This window comes from Oncorhynchus nerka, linkage group LG24 (assembly GCF_034236695.1).
Source record: "Oncorhynchus nerka isolate Pitt River linkage group LG24, Oner_Uvic_2.0, whole genome shotgun sequence".
Lineage (NCBI taxonomy): Eukaryota > Metazoa > Chordata > Actinopteri > Salmoniformes > Salmonidae > Oncorhynchus > Oncorhynchus nerka.
The window spans coordinates 75,869,158-75,892,003 of NC_088419.1; the positions used below are offsets into that span (position 1 = coordinate 75,869,158).

Below are 22,846 nucleotides of genomic sequence, written 5' to 3' on the forward strand. Positions count from 1 at the left end.
ACTCATGACAAATGAAAAGGTCTGATTCCATAACTCTGTGATTCCATTATTCCATTATGTCTGACTAAAATGTCATCCTTGGGTCATGTGGGAGTACGATTCCATCTTATGATCTCCATTGTATCTGAGAAACAGTATCTAATGACAATTTAATGCCCTGGCAATTTAGCTGAATGTCAATAATCCTGAATAGCACGCAACTGCTAGGCTATACAGTCAAATCGTGTGGACTTTCGTCTCGTGTTAAATGGTCCAGCGTTTCTGAGCTTACATCTGTTTTCCCAATCATTTTAATCCTGATCCCCTGAATTATAGGGCACGTGTATTTACCCTCATCAATTGCATAGAAAACATCCAGATTGAAGTTATTCTTTACTCTACACTTTTTTTCTTCCTCGAATAACAGTCTAGATAAATAGCCAGTTATATAGTGTTGTATTGAAAGAACCAGAGCATCTAAGATTCCAGAGGTGTCGTGATGTAACCTCATTCCCTGAGGTCCAAGGATTGTTGCCCGCATCAGCCTGGAGAATGTGCTTGTTTAAAAATGACCTTCCTCTAACCGGGGATTTCTTCGTGCCCTGTCGTTTTCCCTCTCAGTATCTTAAGCTGTATACTGTATTGTTTCGTCCTAAATTGCACCCTTTCCCCTATATAGTGCATTACTTTTGACCCATAGGGCTCTGGGCAAAAGTAGTGCACTGTATAGGGAATAGGGTGCCATTTGGGACTCAGCGCTTCTCTGCTCCGACCCAGGAGGTGTACATGCTCTGCATGAGGCCCTGCTCTTACCTCTCTGTCCTGGACTGCCTGCCTGGCCACCCAGATATCTCTGATGGTTGTATAACATGAAGAAGTGTTCACCTCCCCTCTGTCAGCCCACCCAGCCTCTCCTTTGGCTTCATTCCCTGGTTCGTTTATCAAAGTGTTCAAGTCCATCAGGTTTACAACACTACCTTGGTCTCTCTGCTGAGGTGATGATGCAGGGTGGGATTTATGTGTTGAGAGCCTCTTTATTACATGACTTTCATCTTCCACTCAGATGCTGTGTTTTTCTCCTCTTCTCTCCTCAGAAAAGATCATAGATAATATTCTGACAGCAACGAAGAGCTATGGTCTGGGAGAAGAGCTGGACAGGTATGTCACACCTCAAGCACCATAACAGGTCTATTACAACAACGGGGATGTCTAGGGGAGTTTAAAAGGGTTTATGCCAGGACATTCAGAAAACTCTGGAGCTGTCTCAGAAAAGCTATTGTCTGGTCCCAGATCTGTTTGTGCTGTCTTGCCAACTTCTATGGCCAAAACAACCATTAGATATGAGTTGGCTAGAAAGCACAAACAGATCCGGGACCAGGCTAGAAATATGTTTTTCCAATCCAGGACACTTTGCTGAGTAATTTTACTTCCAACATAAGGATTAATGAATTATAATCACACAGGCAGCAGGCAGCTGTTTTGGTAGTTTTATAATTTAACTTCTGGCCAGCGTTCTGTCTTTTTAGGTCTTCGTTCTTTCCACAGCCACTAGAATCTGCAGACCTGATTTCATCAACTAAGGAAATTGAGAATGTGTTTATTTTTCCACATGGAATGTAGAACTCAGACTAAACATAGGTCACATTCTCTAAAACATAAGACCCAATAGCGAAAGCTCAACTACATATCATATCAGAATCAAATGAATCACTGTGCAGTACTTGGTATGTTCTCACTTCACAAACCTCAGAACTTGTGTTTCTGCTGTTTTTTCCCTGCTCTTCTAGTCAGAGTTGTAAGAAGTGCATCATCATGGGAAATGGTGGTATTCTGGCCAACAAGTCTATGGGTGTGAAGATTGATGAGTACGATGTGATTGCAAGGTCAGTTAAGGCACATTAATTAACACTAGGATTCTTAAATAATCTTCCCTAGATTCCTTCCATCCTCTCTCCTCACCTCCTTCTCAAAATCTCTAGAAGAGAACATCCAAAGTTCCTTCCCTCCGATATGTTTTGAGAAGGAGGCAAAGAGAGAGGATGCGAGGAATTGAGGAAAGACAAATTGAGAAAGAGCCCAGGTTATGTGATTGTGAGAACCCTGTGTTTATCGATTCCTAATCCCAGTCCCCCTGTGTGTGTTGCAGGTTGAACGAGGCTCCAGTGTCTGGCTATGAAAAGGATGTGGGCTCCAAGACCACCATGCGTATCACCTACCCAGAGGGAGCCATCCAGAAGACTGAACGCTACGAACAGGACTCCCTCTTCGTCCTCTCTGCCTTCAAAGCTCTCGACTTCAGATGGCTGCGGTCCATAATCTTTAAGGAGAGGCTGGTAAGGGAAATGAGCCCTTTTTCACACTACTGAGTTGAGCTGAACCAAGGCAAGCCAGGCTTGTAATATTAACCCAGCAAACAGGCAACGTTCATATAATGTTAAATAACGTTCGAATTGAGTCCTAATGTATAGAGAAGACATTATAGCCACCGGATGGGAACTTCCCTGGAGAGCTCTGTCAATGTTTGGGAAACTTGCTATTTTAACCATCACAGAGCGCCCCTACTAATGTTCTGGAAATGCAATGTTTGGTTAACCAGGCTAACCAGTAGAGGGCAGTGGGAAGTTACTGTAGACTTCAGAGAGAATCCCTGGGCTAACTTTACCAAGCCATACGCACCTGTTTGTCCTGTGTAAACTATGGTGTCGCACTGTGCCCAGGAAATATCAGGGTTAAGAAATGGCATCAAATCAGACCCCGTGTGACGATAAGTGGAAGACATTTACCCATATTTACCACACTGTTTAATTCAATTGGATAATACTAGATAATAGTAGGCTTATATTCTCACTTTGGAACTCAGAACTTGTTGTGACTGGAGAATAATGTGTCATTATACCACTTGTTTGAGGAATATGTATGCTGTGTGGATGGCACCTCAAGCTGAACCTCGGCAAGACGGAGCTGCTCTTCCTCCCGGGGAAGGACTGCCCGTTCCATGATCTCGCCATCACGGTTGACAACTCCATTGTGTCCTCCTCCCAGAGCGCTAAGAACCTTGGTGTGATCCTGGACAACACCCTGTCGTTCTCAACTAACATCAAGGCGGTGGCCCGTTCCTGTAGGTTCATGCTCTACAACATCCGCAGAGTACGACCCTGCCTCACAAAGGAAGTGGCGCAGGTCCTAATCCAGGCACTTGTCATCTCCCGTCTGGATTACTGCAACTCGCTGTTGGCTGGGCTCCCTGCCTGTGCCATTAAACCCCTACAACTCATCCAGAACGCCGCAGCCCGTCTGGTGTTCAACCTTCCCAAGTTCTCTCACGTCACCCCGCTCCTCCGCTCTCTCCACTGGCTTCCAGTTGAAGCTCGCATCCGCTACAAGACCATGGTGCTTGCCTACGGAGCTGTGAGGGGAACGGCACCTCAGTACCTCCAGGCTCTGATCAGGCCCTACACCCAAACAAGGGCACTGCGTTCATCCACCTCTGGCCTGCTCGCCTCCCTACCACTGAGGAAGTACAGTTCCCGCTCAGCCCAGTCAAAACTGTTCGCTGCTCTGGCCCCCCAATGGTGGAACAAACTCCCTCACGACGCCAGGACAGCGGAGTCAATCACCACCTTCCGGAGACACCTGAAACCCCACCTCTTTAAGGAATACCTAGGATAGGATAAAGTAATCCCTCTCACCCCCTTAAAATATTTAGATGCACTACTGTTCCACTGGATGTCATAAGGTGAATGCACCAATTTGTAAGTCGCTCTGGATAAGAGCGTCTGCTAAATGACTTAAATGTAATGTAAATGAGGAATGGACACATTAGAGGACAAGTGCCAGCGTGCTGCATGTTGTCAGTCTGTGAGACAATCACCAATTCAACATAGTGTGAGCCAGTACTATAGACTAACAGAGTGGATGTCTTTTTATTCAGGCTTAGCTTATAACTTAAGACCATTGAAGGGGAGTCCCTTTCTTTTGTGCTACAGGTAGTGTATAGTTCTTCTCTCAGGTGAGGGACAGACACTTAATGATGTAGTTAATTGGCATGTCTCTAAGAGTGAATAACTCCTTATCTCTTTAAGGAGAGTCTCTCTCTCTGTCTCTTATCTGACAATAGTAACGAAGGTGCTTTGTTGCATACATCTGGACTCCATTGTTAAAGCCCAGTATCTTATGGTACATAGCAGAGGCTGAGTAAGTTTACCTCAAGGACAGTGTGTATGCCCAGTATCTTATGGTACATAGCAGAGGCTGAGTAAGTTTACCTCAAGGACAGTGTGTATGCCCTGTATCTTATGTTACATAGCAGAGGCTGGGTAAGTTTACCTCAAGGACAGTGTGTATGCCCAGTATCTTATGGTACATAGCAGAGGCTGAGTAAGTTTACCTCAAGGACAGTGTGTATGCCCTGTATCTTATGGTACATAGCAGAGGCTGAGTAAGTTTACCTCAAGGACAGTGTGTATGCCCTGTATCTTATGGTACATAGCAGAGGCTGAGTAAGTTTACCTCAAGGACAGTGTGTATGCCCAGTATCTTATGGTACATAGCAGAGGCTGAGTAAGTTTACCTCAAGGACAGTGTGTATGCCCTGTATCTTATGGTACATAGCAGAGGCTGAGTAAGTTTACCTCAAGGACAGTGTGTATGCCCTGTATCTTATGTTACATAGCAGAGGCTGAGTAAGTTTACCTCAAGGACAGTGTGTATGCCCTGTATCTTATGGTACATATCAGAGGCTGAGTAAGTTTACCTCAAGGACAGTGTGTATGCCCTGTATCTTATGGTACATAGCAGAGGCTGAGTAAGTTTACCTCAAGGACAGTGTGTATGCCCTGTATCTTATGGTACATAGCAGAGGCTGAGTAAGTTTACCTCAAGGACAGTGTGTATGCCCTGTATCTTATGGTACATAGCAGAGGCTGAGTAAGTTTACCTCAAGGACAGTGTGTATGCCCTGTAACTCTACTCCCCCAGCTCTGCTAAAAGTGAGAAACTAGAAACATTATAGTTGTTGTATTATTATCTATCCTGATGGCTGATTACCCTGATTACCCTGCTTTCATGTACATACAGTATCTCCCTCAAATACCTTGTACCTCTGCACATTGATCTAGTACTCCCTATATATAGCACAATTCTTGTGCATTTGATTTAATTCCTTGTGTTACTTATTTTATTATTATTTCTAAATTCTGCATCGTTGGAAAGGCTTGTAAGCAAGCATTTCACGGTAAAGTCTACACCTGTTGTATTTGATACATGACAAATAAAAGTTGATTAGATTTTGGGGATTTTGTTGACATACGTGACCAGTTTAAATTTAGCTCTAGAGAATTTGCTTTTTGTTTTCACACACAGTAATTTAGTATTGGATAGTGCTGCTCCGTATACTCAGGTTATGACAGCTTTGAGGGGATGTTTATCAGGATTAGGAGAGGCTTTCTTAGGGAACATGGCCACTGAAAGAAGCTCAATCCCCTAGCTAGCTAATATACCTAAATACCCTTGAGTTGTGCTCGCTAAGAAAACAGATATTTTACCTCTGGTCTCCTCAAGTCTACATGCATTACGGTTTGCACTTGCTGTTCAGAGAGAAAGAGAGAGGGGGGGTAGAGAGAAGAAGGAGAGAGGGGGGAGATACTTGTGTGGGAAGTACAGTGCATTTGGAAAGTATTCCGACCCCTTATCCACATTTTGTTACATTACAGCTTTATTCAAAAATGTATAACAAAAATGTTTTTCCTCATTAATCTACACACAATACCCCATAATGACAAAGCGAAAACAGGTTTTTCGAAATGATTGCAATTGTATTAAAAATAGAAAACAGAAATACCTTATTTATATAAGTATTCAGACCCTTTGCTATGAAACTCTAAATTGAGCTGAGGTGCATCCTGTTTCCATTTAGATGTTTCTACAACTTGATTGGAGTCCACCTGTGGTAAATTCAATTGATTGGACATGATTTGGAAAGGCACACACCAGTGTATATTAGGTCCCACAGTTGACAGTGCATGTTTGAGCAAAAACCAAGCCATGAGGTCGAAGGAATTGTCCTTAGGTCTCCGAGACAGGATTACGTCAAGGCACAGATCTGGGGAAGGGTACCAAAACATTTCTGCAGCATTGAAGGTCCCCACGAACACAGTGGCCTCCATCATTCTTAAATGGAATATGTTTGGAACACCTAAGACTCTTCCTAGAGCTGGCTGCTGGGCCAAACTGAGCTATCGGGGTGAAGGGCCTTGGTCAGGGAGGTGACCAAGAACCCGATAGTCCCTCTGACTGAACTCCAGAGTTCCTCTGTGGAGATGGGAGAATCTTCCAGAAGGACAACCATCTCTGAATCACTCTACCAATCAGGCCATTATGTTAGAGTGGCCAGACAGAAGCCACTCCTCAGTAAAAGGCACATGACAGCTCGCTTGGAGTTTGCCTATAGGAACCTAAAGGACTCAGACCATGAGAAACAAGATTCTCTGGTCTAATGAAACCAAGATTGAACTCTTTGGCCTGAATGACAAGCCTCACATCTGGAGGAAACCTGGCTCCATCCCTACGGTGAGGCATGGTGGTGGCAGCATCATGCTCTGGGGATGTTTTTCAGTGGCAGGGACTGTGAGACTAGTCAGGATTGAGGGAAAGATGAATGGAACAAAGTACAGAGAGATCCTTGATGAAAACCTGCTCCAGAGCTCTCAGGACTTCAGACTGGGGTGAAGGTTCACCTTCCAACAGGACAATGACCCTAAGAACACAGCCAAGACAATGCAGGAGTGGCTTTGGGACAAGTCTCTGAATGTCGTTGAGTAACCCAGCCAGAAAACTCCCCAAATACAAGTGTGCCAGGTTTGTAGCATCATACCCAAGAAAACTCTAGACTATAATTGCTGCCAAAGGTGCTTCAACAAAGCACTGAGTAAAGGGTCTGAATATTTATGTAAATGTGATATTTCCTTTTTTATATATACATTTGCAAACATTTTTAAAAAATCTGTTTTTGCTTTGTCATTATGGGGTATTGTGTGTAGATTGATGAGGGGCAAAAACAATATAATCAATTTTAAAATAAGGCTGTAACAAATCAAAATGTGGAAAAAGTCAAGGGGTCTGAAATCTTTCAGAAATCTCCACAGGATAGTCTGCCCTACTGTCATTCATTCAAGTTTCTGCAAGCCTACCACACATGAGCAGCTTGCCCCAAGCAAGCTTCATTAGACTGTTGGAGCAAGCTATGCTTTCAGAATGCCTGGCGGGAGGACAGACTGATGGAAGAGTACAATGAGGATAATGGGCAGACAGATGACCTATGAGTTGATATTGTTATTGTGTCATTTCTCTCTCTCTTTAAACCCTGCTTGTAAATGAATATGAATGTGATAATAACAATACATTTTAATCCATAGGTTCCCTCTAATTTAACTCTTTATTACAGACCAGTGAAGGTCAGAGCAGCGTTCTAAGGTTGGGCTCTGACATGGTTTTAAGGTTAAGGTTAGAGGGCTGGGACTGATATGCTTTTGGTCTCTGAGAAGAAAAATGTCTAGCTCTGGTTACAGTCACTGTGGTCATTCCTTCATGGTTGAATGGAAATAGAGCACATGGAACATGTTGTTAAACTCAGCAAACCTGATTCCCCCTACCTTCCTCTCTTCATTCTCCATTCTTTAGAGAAGGATGGGTCAGATTCAAATGGTATAGTATTGTATCTGAAAGTAGGCATAAATAAAATAAACATATTGGGAAATGAAGTACACTTTTCATCCATGTGTATAGGGTCTCCACAGACAGACTCCCTCCTGTCCCTGCTCTGATCACTTTGAACAGGAGGGGGGTCTGAGAGTATAGGGTTCAGAGGGCTGTGGGCTGGCAGACTAATGGATTCAGGGGTCTGATGCACATCAGAGAGCAACAGTAGCACTGTGAGAGGAGACCTGGGCTCACCTGGCCTGCCCAGTGCCGACAGACAGAGAGACAGACAGACAGACAGACAGACAGACAGACAGACAGACAGACAGACAGACAGACAGACAGACAGACAGACAGACAGACAGACAGACAGACAGACAGACAGATGAATAAGACTATCACTGGGGTGGTCCAGTGCTCTGAGTCTGTGTCTGGATGACTTTTCACCCAGTGACAGCCAGGTGGGTGGGTGGGAGGGGACAGACAGACGGACGGACGGACGGACGGACGGACGGACGGACGGACGGACAGACAGACAGACAGACAGACAGACAGACAGACAGACGATAGATGAATAAGACTATCACTGGGGTGGTCCTGTGCTCTGAGTCTGTGTCTGGATGACTTTTCACCCAGTGACAGCCAGGTGGGTGGGTGGGAGGGGACAGACAGACAGACAGACAGACAGACAGACAGACAGACAGACAGACAGACAGACAGACAGACAGAGACACTCTGAGTCAGCTAGTCATGACAGTCATACTGCGATTCCTCTACTCTTTATTTATTGAGTCTTTAAATGGCCTTGCGTCTCAAGAAAACACGTCACTTATGTATGCGCACATAAAGCCTTTCTTTTTTATTCATTTTGATTTCACCTTTATTTAACTAGCAAAGTCATATAAGAACAAATTTGTATTTACAATGACAGCCTACCAAGAGACAAAAGGCCTCCTGCGGGGACGGGGGCTGGGATTAAAAATGTAGGACAAAACACACATCACGACAAGCGAGACACCACAACACTACATGAAGAGAGATCTAGGACAACAACACAGCATTGAAGCAAAACATGACAACACAGTATGGTAGCAACATAACAACAACACAGTAGCGACACAACATGGCAGCAGCACAACATGGTAGTAGCACAACATGGTACAGAAATTGTTAGGCACAGACAACACAAATGGCAAAAGGGTAGAGACAACAATACATCACGTGAAGCTGCCACAACTGTCAGTATGAGTGTCCAGGATTGAGTCTTTGAATGAAGAGTTTGAGATAAAACTGTCCAGTTTGATTGTTTGTTGTAGCTCGTTCCAGTCACTACCTGCAGCAAACTGAGAAGAGGAGCGACCCAGGGATGTGTGTGCTTTGGGGACCTTTAACAGAATGTGACTGGCAGAACAGGTGTTGTATGTGGAGGATGGGGGCTGCTGTAGGTGTCTCAGATAGGGGGGAGTGAGGCCTAAGAGGGTTTTATAAATAAGCATCAACCAGTCTGTCTTGCGACAGGTATACAGAGATGACCAGTTTACAGAGGAGTATAGAGTGCAGTGATGTGTCCTATAAGGAGCATTGGTGGCAAATCTGTTGACCGAATGGTAAAGAACATCTAGCCACTCGAGAGCACCCTAACCTTCTGATCTAGAAATTACATCTCCCTAATCTAGCATGGGTAGGATGGTCATCTGAATCAGGGTTATTTTGGCAGCTGGGGTGAAAGAGGAGCGATTATGATACAGGAAACCAAGTCTAGCTTTAACTTTATCCTGCAGCTTTGATATGTGCTGAGAGAAGGACAGTGTACCATCTAGCCATACTCCCAAGTACCTGTATGAGGTGACATAATATAATAACAATAGATTTGCTTGTCATGTATGGAGCTGTAGTAAAGTCTTTCAATGAATCTTATTAGGACAAAGTAACATAGCTCTGAATACTACTGTATACATTAGTTTCACACTGTATGACATGTACACAGTATAATCACAGAGTTTATAAACCCTGAGGCACAACATCGCCAGAAACAGACCAAGCAGACCAGGCCAGAGTTTGAGAAGCAAATGAAAGTGAAAAATTCTTCTTTAGTTAGTTAATTTTCTATAAATCTAAGTGTACAACCTAGATTCAAGTCAATGTCTTAAGGAGTTGAACATGTTATTACTCCAACCTTGTGAAAGTGTGAAACTGACAAGTTTTCATTTTCGTCAAAACAACTTGATATTGCAGCAGTGGCTTTGATTTGACGGCCTTCACATGTGCAGTTTGGCGTGAGACGACCTTTCGACCCGGGGACCTGTTTCTGCGCGTGAGCTTAGCTAGTCAACGTCGCCATGACATCGCCTACAAACATTCTTGGGGATTTCTACAGTTTCATCCTATCTTCATGCTGTACTGTCTTTGGTATAATGTGTGATTTAGTAATCTGAGGATATGGAGTAAATGTGTAAGGCTTGACACTAGCGCTTCTACCACTACACAGTCAAAATAGACAAACAATGTTGTATTAAAGATTCAATTCTTAGAAATTCATTATGAGACCAGCCTCATTCATAAGCTTTTAGAAGGAGGGAGCTCAAGTTGCGACTCATACTACTGCTAGGCTGCAATTACCAGACGAGTAGACACACACACACACACACACACACACACACACACACACAATTGTCAGTGGTTCTGAATGAGGGAGAGTGTTGGCTGGCAGTAGCCTGATTGTACATAGATAACAGTAGTGTAGACAGAGGCAGGGACTGAGTGGTTGCATTGTACTATGAAGAGCACCAATTACTCTCATGGCCTACTCATAGAAGGGTACAACTCTAGCCTCAGTGTTCTCCAGGGTCAAAGTGCGCCTCATTTAATACAATGTGCGCATCCCACATGACACCCTATTTCCTTTATTGTGCACTACTTTTGACAAAAGCCCTATATAGGGAATAGAGTGTCATTTGGGACGCATCCTGTGCTAATATGCAAAGTATTCTTTTGAACCAAGGGGGAATTTATCACATCAGTGTGGTTGGTACAGTTTCACAGAATACTGCTGTGACTGTATGCATATGAGGTGTCTAGCTATTTGATCCTCCCTCCCCTCCTCTGTACAGATGGGTTACAGACCTGGGTTCAAATAGTACTGGTTTTCTTTTATATACTTTAGAGTGTTTGATTTTGTCTGGCCTGGAGTGCCAGATGGTCAGGGAGGGTTTGCACTTTTGGGAGTATTCCATTGTTTCAATTTCAGCCAGAGCAAGCTCAATCAAGTGCATAGAAAGTATTTAAAAGAAAATGAACCCTGTTTGAACCCAGATAGTTCTGTTGGGTTTCCCATCCCACTGGCCGTTTCTCTCTGAGTGAGTACGGGTTGAGTGGAGAGGAGGTGTTGGGTTGCCTTCTCAGTTAGACAACAAAATGGTTCCCGTTACACAGGATTACCAGCTGGCCTTTCAGTTAGAAGCTTAGAGCTGGAGCTGGAGCAGAGTGATGATGCTACGCTAACATCTTACACCAGTGGCAGCTGGTGGAGGGAGGATGGGCTCTTTATAATGGCTGGAATGGAAAGGTACCAAACATGGATGTTGTGATTTAAAGTGACATACCAGCGATGTGTTGTTTTTAACTGCAGCAAGACCAACATACCTGACTACTGTGTTGTGTGGTAGCACATCTCAGTCCCAGGCCAGGTATCCCAGTAACTGGTCCTACACATTCCTGACGAATGCTCCTTGAGCCTTAGCTAATTACCCTAATGGACAGAGTTATATTGATACAGCAGGGTCTTTTTGCTTTTCTGGTTTTTCATCTGTGTTTTTAATGCCCCTGACCTATCCCTCGCCTCTCGGTACCTCTTGTCAGGGTAATGCTTTCTTCATTTTTTAATGAACAATTTATTAACAACAAAAAAGACACGATATGACAAATACAGACGATTATAAACATAATATAAAACCAGATAATGATATCAGACACACCAAAAACAATATCATTTTTTAAATTAAAATAAATAATAGCACCACTGCTACACTACATTAACAACTGACTTCAGATACATTCCAATATGAGAACAGAAACAGTACAACCTCAACCCCTAAATATTACATCCATCCATCCTCCCTCCCTCCAATCCACCCTCCCTTTCTCCAATCCACCCACCCCTCCCTCCAATCCACCATTCCTCCCGCCCTCCAATCCACCCACCCCTCCCTCCAATCCACCCACCCCTCCCTCCAATCCACCCTCCAATCCACCCTCCCTCCCTCCAATCCACCCACCCCTCCCTCCAATCCACCCACCCCTCCCTCCAATCCACCCACCCCTCCCTCCAATCCACCCTTCCTCCCGCCCTCCAATCCACCCAACCTCCCTCCCTCCAATCCACCCACCCCAGCCTCCAATCCACCCTCTAATCCACCCTCCCTCCCTCCAATCCACCCACCCCTCCCTCCAATCCACCCTTCCTCCCGCCCCTCCAATCCTCCCACCCTCCCTCCAATCCACCCAACCTCCCTCCCTCCCTCCCTCCAATCCACCCACCCCAGCCTCCAATCCACCCTCTCTCCCTACAATCCACCCTCTAATCCACCCTCCCTCCAATCCACCCACCAACCAAGGCATCATACAAAGATATACTATTAAAGTCAATTAAATAGGACAGAAACAAACAGAAAAACAGTAAAATAAACAAAAACAATGGAAAAAGTTCAATAAAATTCATATCAGCACAAATGGCCACTAAAACAGACATGACAGCTTACCAAAATATGCAAGTTCCACTAAGTAAAAGACAGGCTCTCCACATATTGTATTAATGGAGCCCAGGTTAAGTCAAACTTCTGTTGGGACCCAAGCACAGTGTACCTGACCTTCTCCAGAGACAGAGATGACATCACTTCCTTAACCCACTGCATAAAGGAAGGCAGCTTTGCAGACTTCCAGTGAAAGAGGACTTAGCGGCGAGCTAGCAGCGAGGCAAATGCGATGCGTGGTAGCATTCTGGTCTCGGAAAAGTACCCCAAAAATGGCATTGAACAGGTTGGGGCTAACAGTTGTATTACACATATGTGAGAATATATCAAAACTGGGGTCCCAGAGGCCACTCAAAGAGTGTGGCCTGGAAGCCAATCAAAGATAAAAAATAAAAATAATGTTTTTTTTATTTCACCTTTATTTAACCAGGTAGGCTAGTTGAGAACAAGTTCTCATTTACAACTGTGACCTGGCCAAGATAGAGCACAGCAGTTCGACACATACAACAACACAGAGTTACACATGGAATAAACAAACATACAGTCAAAAATACAGTAGAAAAAAAGAACAGTCTATATACAGTGAGTGCAAATGAGGTAAGATAAGAGAGGTAAGGCAATAAATAGGCCATGGTGGCGAAGTAATTACAATATAGCAATTAAACACTGGAATGGTAGATGTGCAGAAGATGAATGTGCAAGTAGAGATACTGGGGTGCAAAGGAGCTAGATAAATAAATAAATACAATATGGGGATAAGGTAGTTGGATGGGCTCTTTACAGATGGGCTATGTACAGGTGCAGTGATCTGTAAGCTGCTCTGACAGCTGGTGCTTAAAGCTAGTGAGGGAGGTAAGAGTCTCCAGCTTCAGAGATTTTGCAGTTTGTTCCAGTCATTGGCAGCAGAGAACTGGAAGGAGGAAGAATTGGCTTTGGGGGTGACCAATGAGATATACCTGCTGGAGCGAGTGCTACGGGTGGGTGCTGCTATGGTGACCAGTGAGCTGAGGTAAGGTGGAGCTTTTCCTAGCAGAGACTTGTAGATGACCTGGAGCCAGTGGGTTTGGCGACGAGTATGAAGCGATGGCCAGCCAACGAGAGCGTACAGGTCGCAGTGGTGGGTAATATATGGGGCTTTGGTGACAAAATGGATGGCACTGTGATAGACTGCATCCAATTTATTGAGAAGAGTGTTGGAGGCTATTTTGTAAATGACATTCCCGAAGTCGAGGATCGGTAGGATGGTCAGTTTTACTAGAGTATGTTTGGCAGCATGAGTGAAGGATGCTTGTTATGAAATAGGAAGCGGATTCTAGATTTAATTTTGGATTGGAGAGTATTTAATGTGAGTCTGGAAGGAGAGTTTACAGTCTAGCCAGACACCAGGTATGTGTAGTTGTCCACATGTTCTAAGTCAGAACCGTCCAGAGTAGTGATACTGGACGGGCAGGCAGGTGCGGGCAGTGATCGGTTGAAGCATTTAGTTTTACTTGCATTTAAGAGCAGTTGGAGGCCACGGAAGGAGAGTTCTTTGGCATTGAAGCTCATCTGGAGGTGTCCAAAGAAGGGCCAGAGGTATACAGAATGGTGTTGTTTGCGTAGAGGTGGATCAGAGAATCACCAGCAGCGAGAGCGACATGTAACTGGAAAGAGTTGATATGAGACCATTTGTTAAAACGTAGGCATAAGAATCGTGTAAGAGATTCAAAAAGGTAGCCCCATTCCACACAGTCAAAGGCCTTGGCAACATCTAATGACAAAGCAATTGTTGGAGCGCTTGAGTCCTGGCCAGCACACTATATGTTGATCAGCCTTCTAAGGTTATCTGAGCTATAAGGGTGGGGGATAAAAGCCAGTCTGATCCAGGTTGATGATACTACCAATGAGCGTAGACAATCTGTTTGAATGCACCTTTGCTAAGATCTTTTCATCATAATTAATAAGAGAAATCGGCTAATATCCACTCGGATCAAGTGGATCTTTCCCTTTTTTGTGGATAAAAGAGATAATTGCTGTATGCATGGAAGAGAGTAAAGATGCAACTTTATATGCATCATTACATAACTCTATCAAAATTGGAGTAATAATTGTCTGACACTTTGTATAAAAGTCAGAAGGGAGGCCATCTAACCCAGGTGACTTGTTAGAAGGCGTATTATTGATAACATGAGAGATCTCTTCAACCTTAAGCGGTGCATATAAATCATCTCTATCCTTATCTGAGAGTTGTGTTAAATTCAGGTCTGCAAAAAAGCTATCAAACTTTTGTTTGTCCAGTATGCTCTGTGATATATAAAGGGTGTTGTAGAAGCCTCTAAACTCCTCATTTATCTGCTTTGACGAGGTAGAAATTGTACACTTTTGCAACCGTATTCCAGCTATATGGTTCCTACTGTTTTGCTGCTTCAGTCTGTATGTCAGCAAGCGGCCAGGTTTTTCACCCATCTCCCAATAAGATTGATTCATGTGGAAAAGTGAATTATCAAGCTTTTTTATGATATAATCTATTAAGTTTATATTTAGTAGCAATTTTCTTGTTTAACATAGTTGTGTCTCTTGTTTTGGGAGTATGAAGTGTCAAGCAGCTGAAGCTCACATTGTAGTTCGGTGGAGTGGAGATTGGCAGTCCTTTTCTTGAATGATGCATAAGATATAATCCTCCCCCTCAATTTCAGACAGTACTTTCCTATCTCTTGTTAGTTTGCTCAAAAAGAGACATCTAATCACTATTCATTTAGATGAATATGCTATATTTTAACAGAGTCCTGTTCAAGCACCATATGCAGCTCCTAGGAGTCTGTAAAAACTGGGAAAGGCATCTGAACACTGGAGCATGGTCCTAAATGATTATATTACCTATTGTAGACCTGAGAGAGATATCCACTAGCAACTGTGAGATTAGGAAGTAATCAATCCTAGTGTAAACATTGTGGGTGGGAGAAAGAAATAATAGTCCCTCCCACCTGGGTGTATTGAGCTTGAAATATAATTTAAGCCTAAATCCCTAGCTGGTAGTCTTATTGCAGCTGCTGATTTGCTCTCCAGACTATTTCTAGGCTGAGACCTGTCCAGATCCTTGTCTAGAATCTGGTTCAAATCACCCACCAATAATATTGGGATGTCACCCAGTTCTAAGAGAGTTTGAGAAACAAATTGGGCCTGTTTGCATTAGGTGCATATATATTATATGTAGCTGGCCTACCAAATTTCTATCAGCATGTTAAATGTGCAATCAGAGGGAGAAAAACTCTGGACCACCTTTACTCCACCACCTTTACTCCACACACTGGCCCGTATGCAGCCTCCATTTTCTTGCTAAGCTTGGATGGTTTTGTCTGCAGGGAATCCTTTGCGAGCTGTGATTTGCGGCTATTTTGCGGTTAGACATTTGTTCTTTTTGGTTGTAACACAATTTGCCTTTGACTTGTATGAGTATAACTATGCCCCAAAATGGGTAAATATCATTGCCAAAACCAATTTACTGTTGTGTTCGATGGAGCTCCTCAACTACACAGCCATCCTCGCCAAGAGCACACGTGACCTCTTCCAGAGTAATGCTTTCACTGGGGCTGTTTGAACCTTGTTGGGCGGCAGGTGGCCTAGCGGTTAGAGTGTTGGGCCTGTAGAAAGATTCCCAGTTCAAAACCCTGAACCGACGAGCTGAAAAACCTGTCGTTCCGGCCTTGAGCAAGGCAGTTAACCGCCTATTACAGCCCCTTGCACCTCTCTTATTCAGAGGGGTTGGGTTAAAAGAGAAAGTCAAGTTTCGGTTGGACTTTATGTGCAATGATAAAAAAAAAACATTTATGTATTATCCGTTTAGTCATATTTTCCATTGTCTTATTTTGCATTCAAACCCCCTCTCCTAACTCATGTTTTATCAAATCTAATTTAAAGTACATGACCAAAAGTATGTAGACACCTGCTCGTCAAACATCTCATTCCGAAATCATATGGAGTTGGTCCCCCCTTTGCTGCTACAACAGCATCCACTCTTCTGGGAAGGCTTTCCACTAGATGTTGCTTCCATTCAGCCACAAGAGCATTAGTGAGGTCTGGCACTGATGTTGGGCGATTAGGCCTGGCTCGCAGTCGGCGTTCCAATTCATCCCAAAGGTGTTAGATGGGGTTGAGGGCTCTGTGGTCAGGGCTCTGTGCAGGCCAGTCAAGTTCTTCAACACCGATCTTGACAAACCATTTCTGTATGGACCTCGCTTTGTCATGCTGAAACAGGAACGGCCTTCCCCAAACTGTTGCCACAAAATTGGAAGCACAGAATCGTCTAGAATGTCTTTGTATGCTGTAGCATTAATATTTCCTTTCACTGGAACTAAGGGGCCTAGACCAAACCATGAAAAACAGACCCAGACCATTATTCCTCCTCCACCAAACTTTAGACTTGGTACCATGCATTGGGGCAGGTAGTGTTCTCCTGACATCCGCCAAACCCAGTCCGTTAGACTGCCAGGTGGTGAAGCGTGATTCATCACTCCAGAGAACACGTTTCCACTGCTCAAGAGTCCAATGGCAGCGAGATTTACACTACTCCAGCCGACGCTTGGCATTGCACATGGTGATCTTAGGTTTGTGTGCTGGTGCTCAGCCATGGAAAACCATTCCATGAAGCTCCCTACGAACAGTTCTTGTGCTGACGTTACTTCCAGAGGCAGTTTAGTAGTGAGTGCTGCAACCGAGGACAGACTATTTTTACGCGCTTCACACTCGGTAGTCCTGTTCTGTGAGCTTGTGTGGCCTACCACTTCACTGCTGAGTCGTTGTTGCTCCTAAACGTTTCCACTTCACAATAACATCACTTACAGTTGACCGGGTCAGCTCTAGCAGGGCAGACATTTGACGAACTGACCTGTTGCAAAGGTTGCATCCTATGACGGTGCCACGTTAAAAGTCACTGAGCTCTTGAGTAAGACCATTCTACTGTCAATGTTTTTCTATGGAGATTGCATGGTTTGTGGCTGATTTTATACACCTGTCTGCAACGGGTGTCGCTGAAATAACCAAATCCACTCATTTGAAGGGGTGTCCAAATACTTTTGTATATACAGTGTATCTGAAATCTTATCTAAGAGTAGTTTGTGGTCATATCGTGACTCATCTGATCATGCTGTTGTTCTTATGTAGTCTTTTCGCCTAGAGTTTATGACCATGCCCGTGCAGAAATCTTATTGGCATAATACAAAAATCACCATCAGAATCCATCTGTTTCAGTTAGATACTTCTGTTGTGCATGGGCTGCGTCACAATGTAACACATCCGCTGATGTTGGCCTTCTGCTTCTGCGGGGGCAGGTGGCAGAGCTACAACTGTGTTTGTCAGACCAGGAGACATCCCAAAAATCAGTCTTCCCATGAAAACGTTTGTGGGGTACAAACGATTTGGGCTAGGAACTATGACCCCACCCCGAGACTCTCACAAATACAAATGTGTTCTCCGTTTTGCTCATGAGACTCATCTGAAGGTAACCCAGTACAAACCGGTAAAAAATAAATGAAAAAAGGAATAGGCTTTTTTGGACCCCCCCCCCCCCAATCTTAGGGGTAGGGGAATTACTAGCCACATGTCAGAGAGTGAGACGGTTGTTTTGTGCTTCGTTTGGTTTCCATCTGTTTCTGATATCGGTAATTTCCTCACACTTTATCACTTCTTTATTACCAGGGAAACCACAGACGGGTTCTGCGTCCCAAATAGCACTGCATTCCCTATTTAGGGCACTACTTTTGACCAGGGCTCTCGTCAAAAGCATTGGAGTTCTGACACTTCTCTTCTTAATTCTAGAATCTCTACCACGGAAATGGGAAAAATAAAGTACGGGTTAGGTTCGTGCCAGCCGAGGCCAATTAGCCATGGTATTTATTTGTGGTTGGAGGCTTGACATGACTCATGGAATGGGATGGGTTTTGTCAAAAGGAATCAAAGAAAATATTATTCCTATTGGATAAACAGACGTTCAGCTGGCTTTTATCTACTCCAGAACATTCTCCCTTTGAAGGAAAAACCAAAACAATGCTTCTGTAGCTGTAGCTTCATGGAGATGACGTTACTTCTGTGTTGGGTTAGATTGCCAAGTTAGTTATCTTAGCGTGCGGTACCTAGGCCTACATGGAAGGGCAACAAATCTCTCTTTTGGACAAAATAAAAAATAGATGATAAATGGCCTGTGCTGTGAGGTGTTCTTTACTTGTCTTTTATAAACCCCTAGCCCGTAAAAGGAACCCCACGTGGCCCGTAAAAGTCACAGGGCTCCCTGAACTGGTCTGGGGTTCTCTGCAACTCCTCTATGAAGTATACAGTATCTGCTTGGTGCAGGAGAGGGACCTCACAGAAAACAGCCCTGATTTCCTGTATGTCCTCCCACCCCAGTAGGCTAGGCTATGAGCTGGAACTTGGTGGCCTCACACAATTCCAACTCCATCATCAAGTTTGCTGACGACTCGACAGTAGTAAGCCTGAGTTACAACAATGACGAGACAGTCTACAGGGAGAAGGTAGGCACTCAGATGGTGTGGTGCCAGGTAAACAACCTCTCCCTTAACGTTAGCAAAACAAAAGAGCTGATTGTGAACTTCAGGAGGAACCAGGCTGGACAAGCCTCATCAACAGGGTCGCCATAGAGACGGTCAATAACTTCAAATTCCTCGGCTTACACATCTCAGAGTAGCTGAAATGGTCTAACCACACAGACACCGTAGTGAAGAAGGCACGACAGCTACTCTTCAATCTCAGGATGCTGAAGAAATGTGTCCTGTCCACGAGGGCCCTCACAGTGTTCTACAGGAGCACCATCGACAGCATACTGTCAGGCTGCCTCACAGCCTGGTACAGCAACTCCACCGCCGCGGATAGCAAGGCTTTTCAGAGGGTGATATGTGCAGCCGAACGCACCATTGGCTGCACACTGTCTGCCCACCAGGACATCTACAACACCAGGTGTCACAGGAAGGCCAAGAAGATCACCAATGACCCCAGCCACCCAAGCCATGCCCTGTTCTCCCCACTTCAATCATACAGATGCAGGCAGTACATTAGCATCATGGCAAAAACTGAAAGACTGGCCAATAGTTTCTACCCCCAGACCATCAGGCTGCTGAATAGCCACCACTAGTCAGCTACCTGCTCCACCCTCCCCCTGCTACTCCCCCTATGGACATCCACCCAAACTAATTTGTATTTTTTATTTCACTTGGTCCCCACACCATCTCAATGGTCATGCAGCTCCCCCTATGGTCACTCCCCCCACCCCCTCAACAGTCTTTACTCTGCCTCCACCCTAATGGAAATTGTATTATTCATCACTGCCACATTTGTTATTATGTATATAGTGCTATTTCATTTTTTTTTTTTTACCATTTTCATTATTTTATTTCGTCCTGCATGTTGAAGCTCAAAGCCCAAGATTTTAAGTGTACTCTGCAATCACACCTGCGACCCTCTACATGTGACTATTAAACACTCTGAATCTGATCTCCCCCCTGCCCCAGACCCAGCTTGAGATCTTGCTACAATGGACTAGGACCTGGAACACAGTCTGTGTAACTGGCGTGACAGGCTCCACATAACAACAACATTCACCGTTTGTACACTGTGTTGATGGCAGCAAGTTGAATATGAATAGGAACCTTTCACAATATACTGTATAATAACTCAAATAAAGCCAATTCCCAATAATTATGTATAGGTGTCATATTCTGTATTTATTACAGCATCTTCCATCACTATTCCCTCTCAGAACGACCAGGTGAAACCTGAGATCACATGTTTTTAGTTTTACTACAGTGGGGACTGTGTCCCTGGGTCTGGCTTTATGTGTCCCTGGGCTTGGCTTTATGTGTCCTTCGCTGTGATGTTGTTGCCCTGTCAGAACCAGAGAGGCCCTTTATTCAGAACCTGTCTGACAGAGAGGTGGGATGTGTCTGGGCTTGTCCTGGGCACACAGCCAAATCCGCCTCAAAGCCACTTGGCTATATTTTATAGTCACTCTTTATTTGGAAATATCAAAGGCATCGCTCTGGTCTGTTTGTACAGGTGACTTGTGTTAAAATCCACTGACCAACTGCTAAGCGTCAGCTCTCACTTTGTCAGTTTCTCAGCTGAAGAGAGGAATGCACAACTAATCATGAGGCAGCAGTAGTGTAGTGGAGGGTATACATAGGTATATGCCTTATACCCAATTATTTTTCAGTGGGCCTTGCGTATACTCACTCCTTAATCTCCACTGATACGTATCAAAGTAGAGTAGTGGAGGTATATGCTGTATCAATTAATAGGGTTGATGGAACAGATCAGAATGTTTAGCTTAAAATGTTGATTAACTATTATTTCTTCACTGTTCTAAAATGCGCACCGCACACACAAACGGTTTCATGGACAGAGATGGAAATACACGTTAGAAAGAGGGGGATTTAAAGATGCAACAACTATCATGGGTTGCTCATATGACTAGGATAATGTCTTTGGTTGTTAGACACATGAAAGAAAGTAGAAATGAAACCAATAGAGCAGAACTCATATGAGCAAGTCTTTATACAAAATAATTGTCTCCATGTTTCTATGGTGGGATTTTGACTCTAGGCTACTTTCAAGCAAGGTAAGACATGCCTCATAATATGAAGTCACATTTCCAGGTTTCAAACAATTAAGGAACAGGAAAAATATAGCGATGCTAATGATAGACCTAACTGTCTTCTGGTAGATGGAAAGGCATTCCCAGAAACCTTCTGTTTTCAATGGTAACTAGCTACAAAGTAGCCTATGCTTACGTACCTGTCAGAATGATATCATGAATATTTGCTTTAATCCAGTGGCCATTTATTTTGCAAACTCCATCTCATGTGCTACAGAAACACGGCTAATCAAACAATAATGCTAGGTGCCTGCACACTTGTGGTTTAAGCATTGTTATGGACTTAGAACATACCATTTTGTTGTTTTTCTGTTTAAAAAAGTGTGACTTTGAGAACAAAAACCTGAAAAAATTGTGGGAAATCCAATGCTGTGAATTCCTGACTCAGTTGAACTGTTTCAATAGTAGGCCTACTATTAGCCGGTACAGTTTGGGTTGACCTGACTGTGAAAGACCAATATGGGATTTATCATGTTAAAGTCATTCAGAGTGCATGTCACTGTTTGTCATTGAGCTTTTCACACAGTGCGCCTTTCCTCTGGATGTTTTTTATGTGAGTATACCCACTTCTCCAGGCAGCACTACACCACTGTGAGGCAGAAGAACAAGAGAAGCAGACCTGGGTTCAAATACTATTATAAATCATTTAAAATACTTTATCAAATCAGATGTATTTATATAGCCCTTTGAACATCAGCTGATATCTCAAAGTGCTGTACAGAAACCCAGCCTAAAACCCCAAACAGCAAGCAATGCAGGTGTAGAAGAACGGTGGCTAGGAAAAACTCCCTAGAAAGGTCAAAACCTAGGAAGAAACCTAGAGAGGAACCCGGCCATGAGGGGTGGCCAGTCCTCTTCCTGCTGTGCCGGGTGGAGATTATAAAATGTTAATAAATGACCAGCATGGTCAAATAATAATAATCACAGCCAGAACAGTTGAAACTGGAGCAGCAGCAAGGCCAGGTGGACTGGGGAAAGCAAGGAGTCATCATGCCAGGTAGTCCTGAGGCATGGTCCTAGGGCTCAGGTCCTCTGAGAGAGAGAAAGAAAGAGAGAATTAGAGAGAGCACACTTAAATTCACACAGGACACCGGATAAGACAGGAGAAGTACTCCAGATATAACAAACTGACCCTAGCCCCCCGACACATAAACTACTGCAGCATAAATACTGGAGGCTGAGACAGGAGGGGTCAGGAGACACTGTGGCCCCATCCGATGATACCCCCGGACAGGGCCAAACAGGAAGGATATAATCCCACCAACTTTGCCAAAGCACAGCCCCCACACCACGAGAGGGATATCTTCAACCACCAACTTACCATCCTGAGACAAGGCCGAGTATAGCCCACAAAGATCTCCGCCACGGCACAACCCAAGGGGGGGCGCCAACCCAGACAGGAAGATCACATCAGTGACTCAACCCACTCAAGTGCTTGATTAAGCTTGCCTGGCTTAATGGACTAATAGAATCGTCCCCAAACTGAAAACCCCACCCATCTGGCACCAGGCAGGCTAGAGCAATTGCTCAAAGTATTTTAAAGGATTTCAAATAGTATTTCAACACAGGTCTGATGAGAAGAGATGTTTAGGTGCTCTGAGCTCCCTGGTATTTGATATGCAACAGTTGAGTCTGAGAGCAAGAAAAGTTGTGCTTTAGGAGAGAGAGATCACATTGTTACAGAGAGAGATCACATTGTTATTGAAAGTAGTAAATGTTTTACTGATTTCTTAATTTATTATTACGGCTAGGCACCATTTTTTCATGCTACAATTACACTAACCTT

At 44.0% G+C, this 22,846-nt stretch overlaps 1 protein-coding gene across 4 annotated transcripts in view; it reads left to right on the top strand.

Annotated features, from left to right (window-relative positions):
• LOC115108588 (CMP-N-acetylneuraminate-beta-1,4-galactoside alpha-2,3-sialyltransferase-like) overlaps positions 1–22,846 on the top strand; it is an 83,343-nt gene that overhangs the window by 48,954 nt on the left and 11,543 nt on the right. For all 4 annotated transcript variants that reach the window (XM_029633107.2, XM_029633106.2, XM_065009161.1 and 1 more), the window contains 3 exons: positions 1,074–1,137; positions 1,767–1,862; positions 2,126–2,312. In XM_029633107.2, coding sequence (XP_029488967.1) covers positions 1,074–1,137; positions 1,767–1,862; positions 2,126–2,312 — 347 coding nt within the window. The remainder of the gene's footprint in view (positions 1–1,073; positions 1,138–1,766; positions 1,863–2,125; positions 2,313–22,846) is intronic.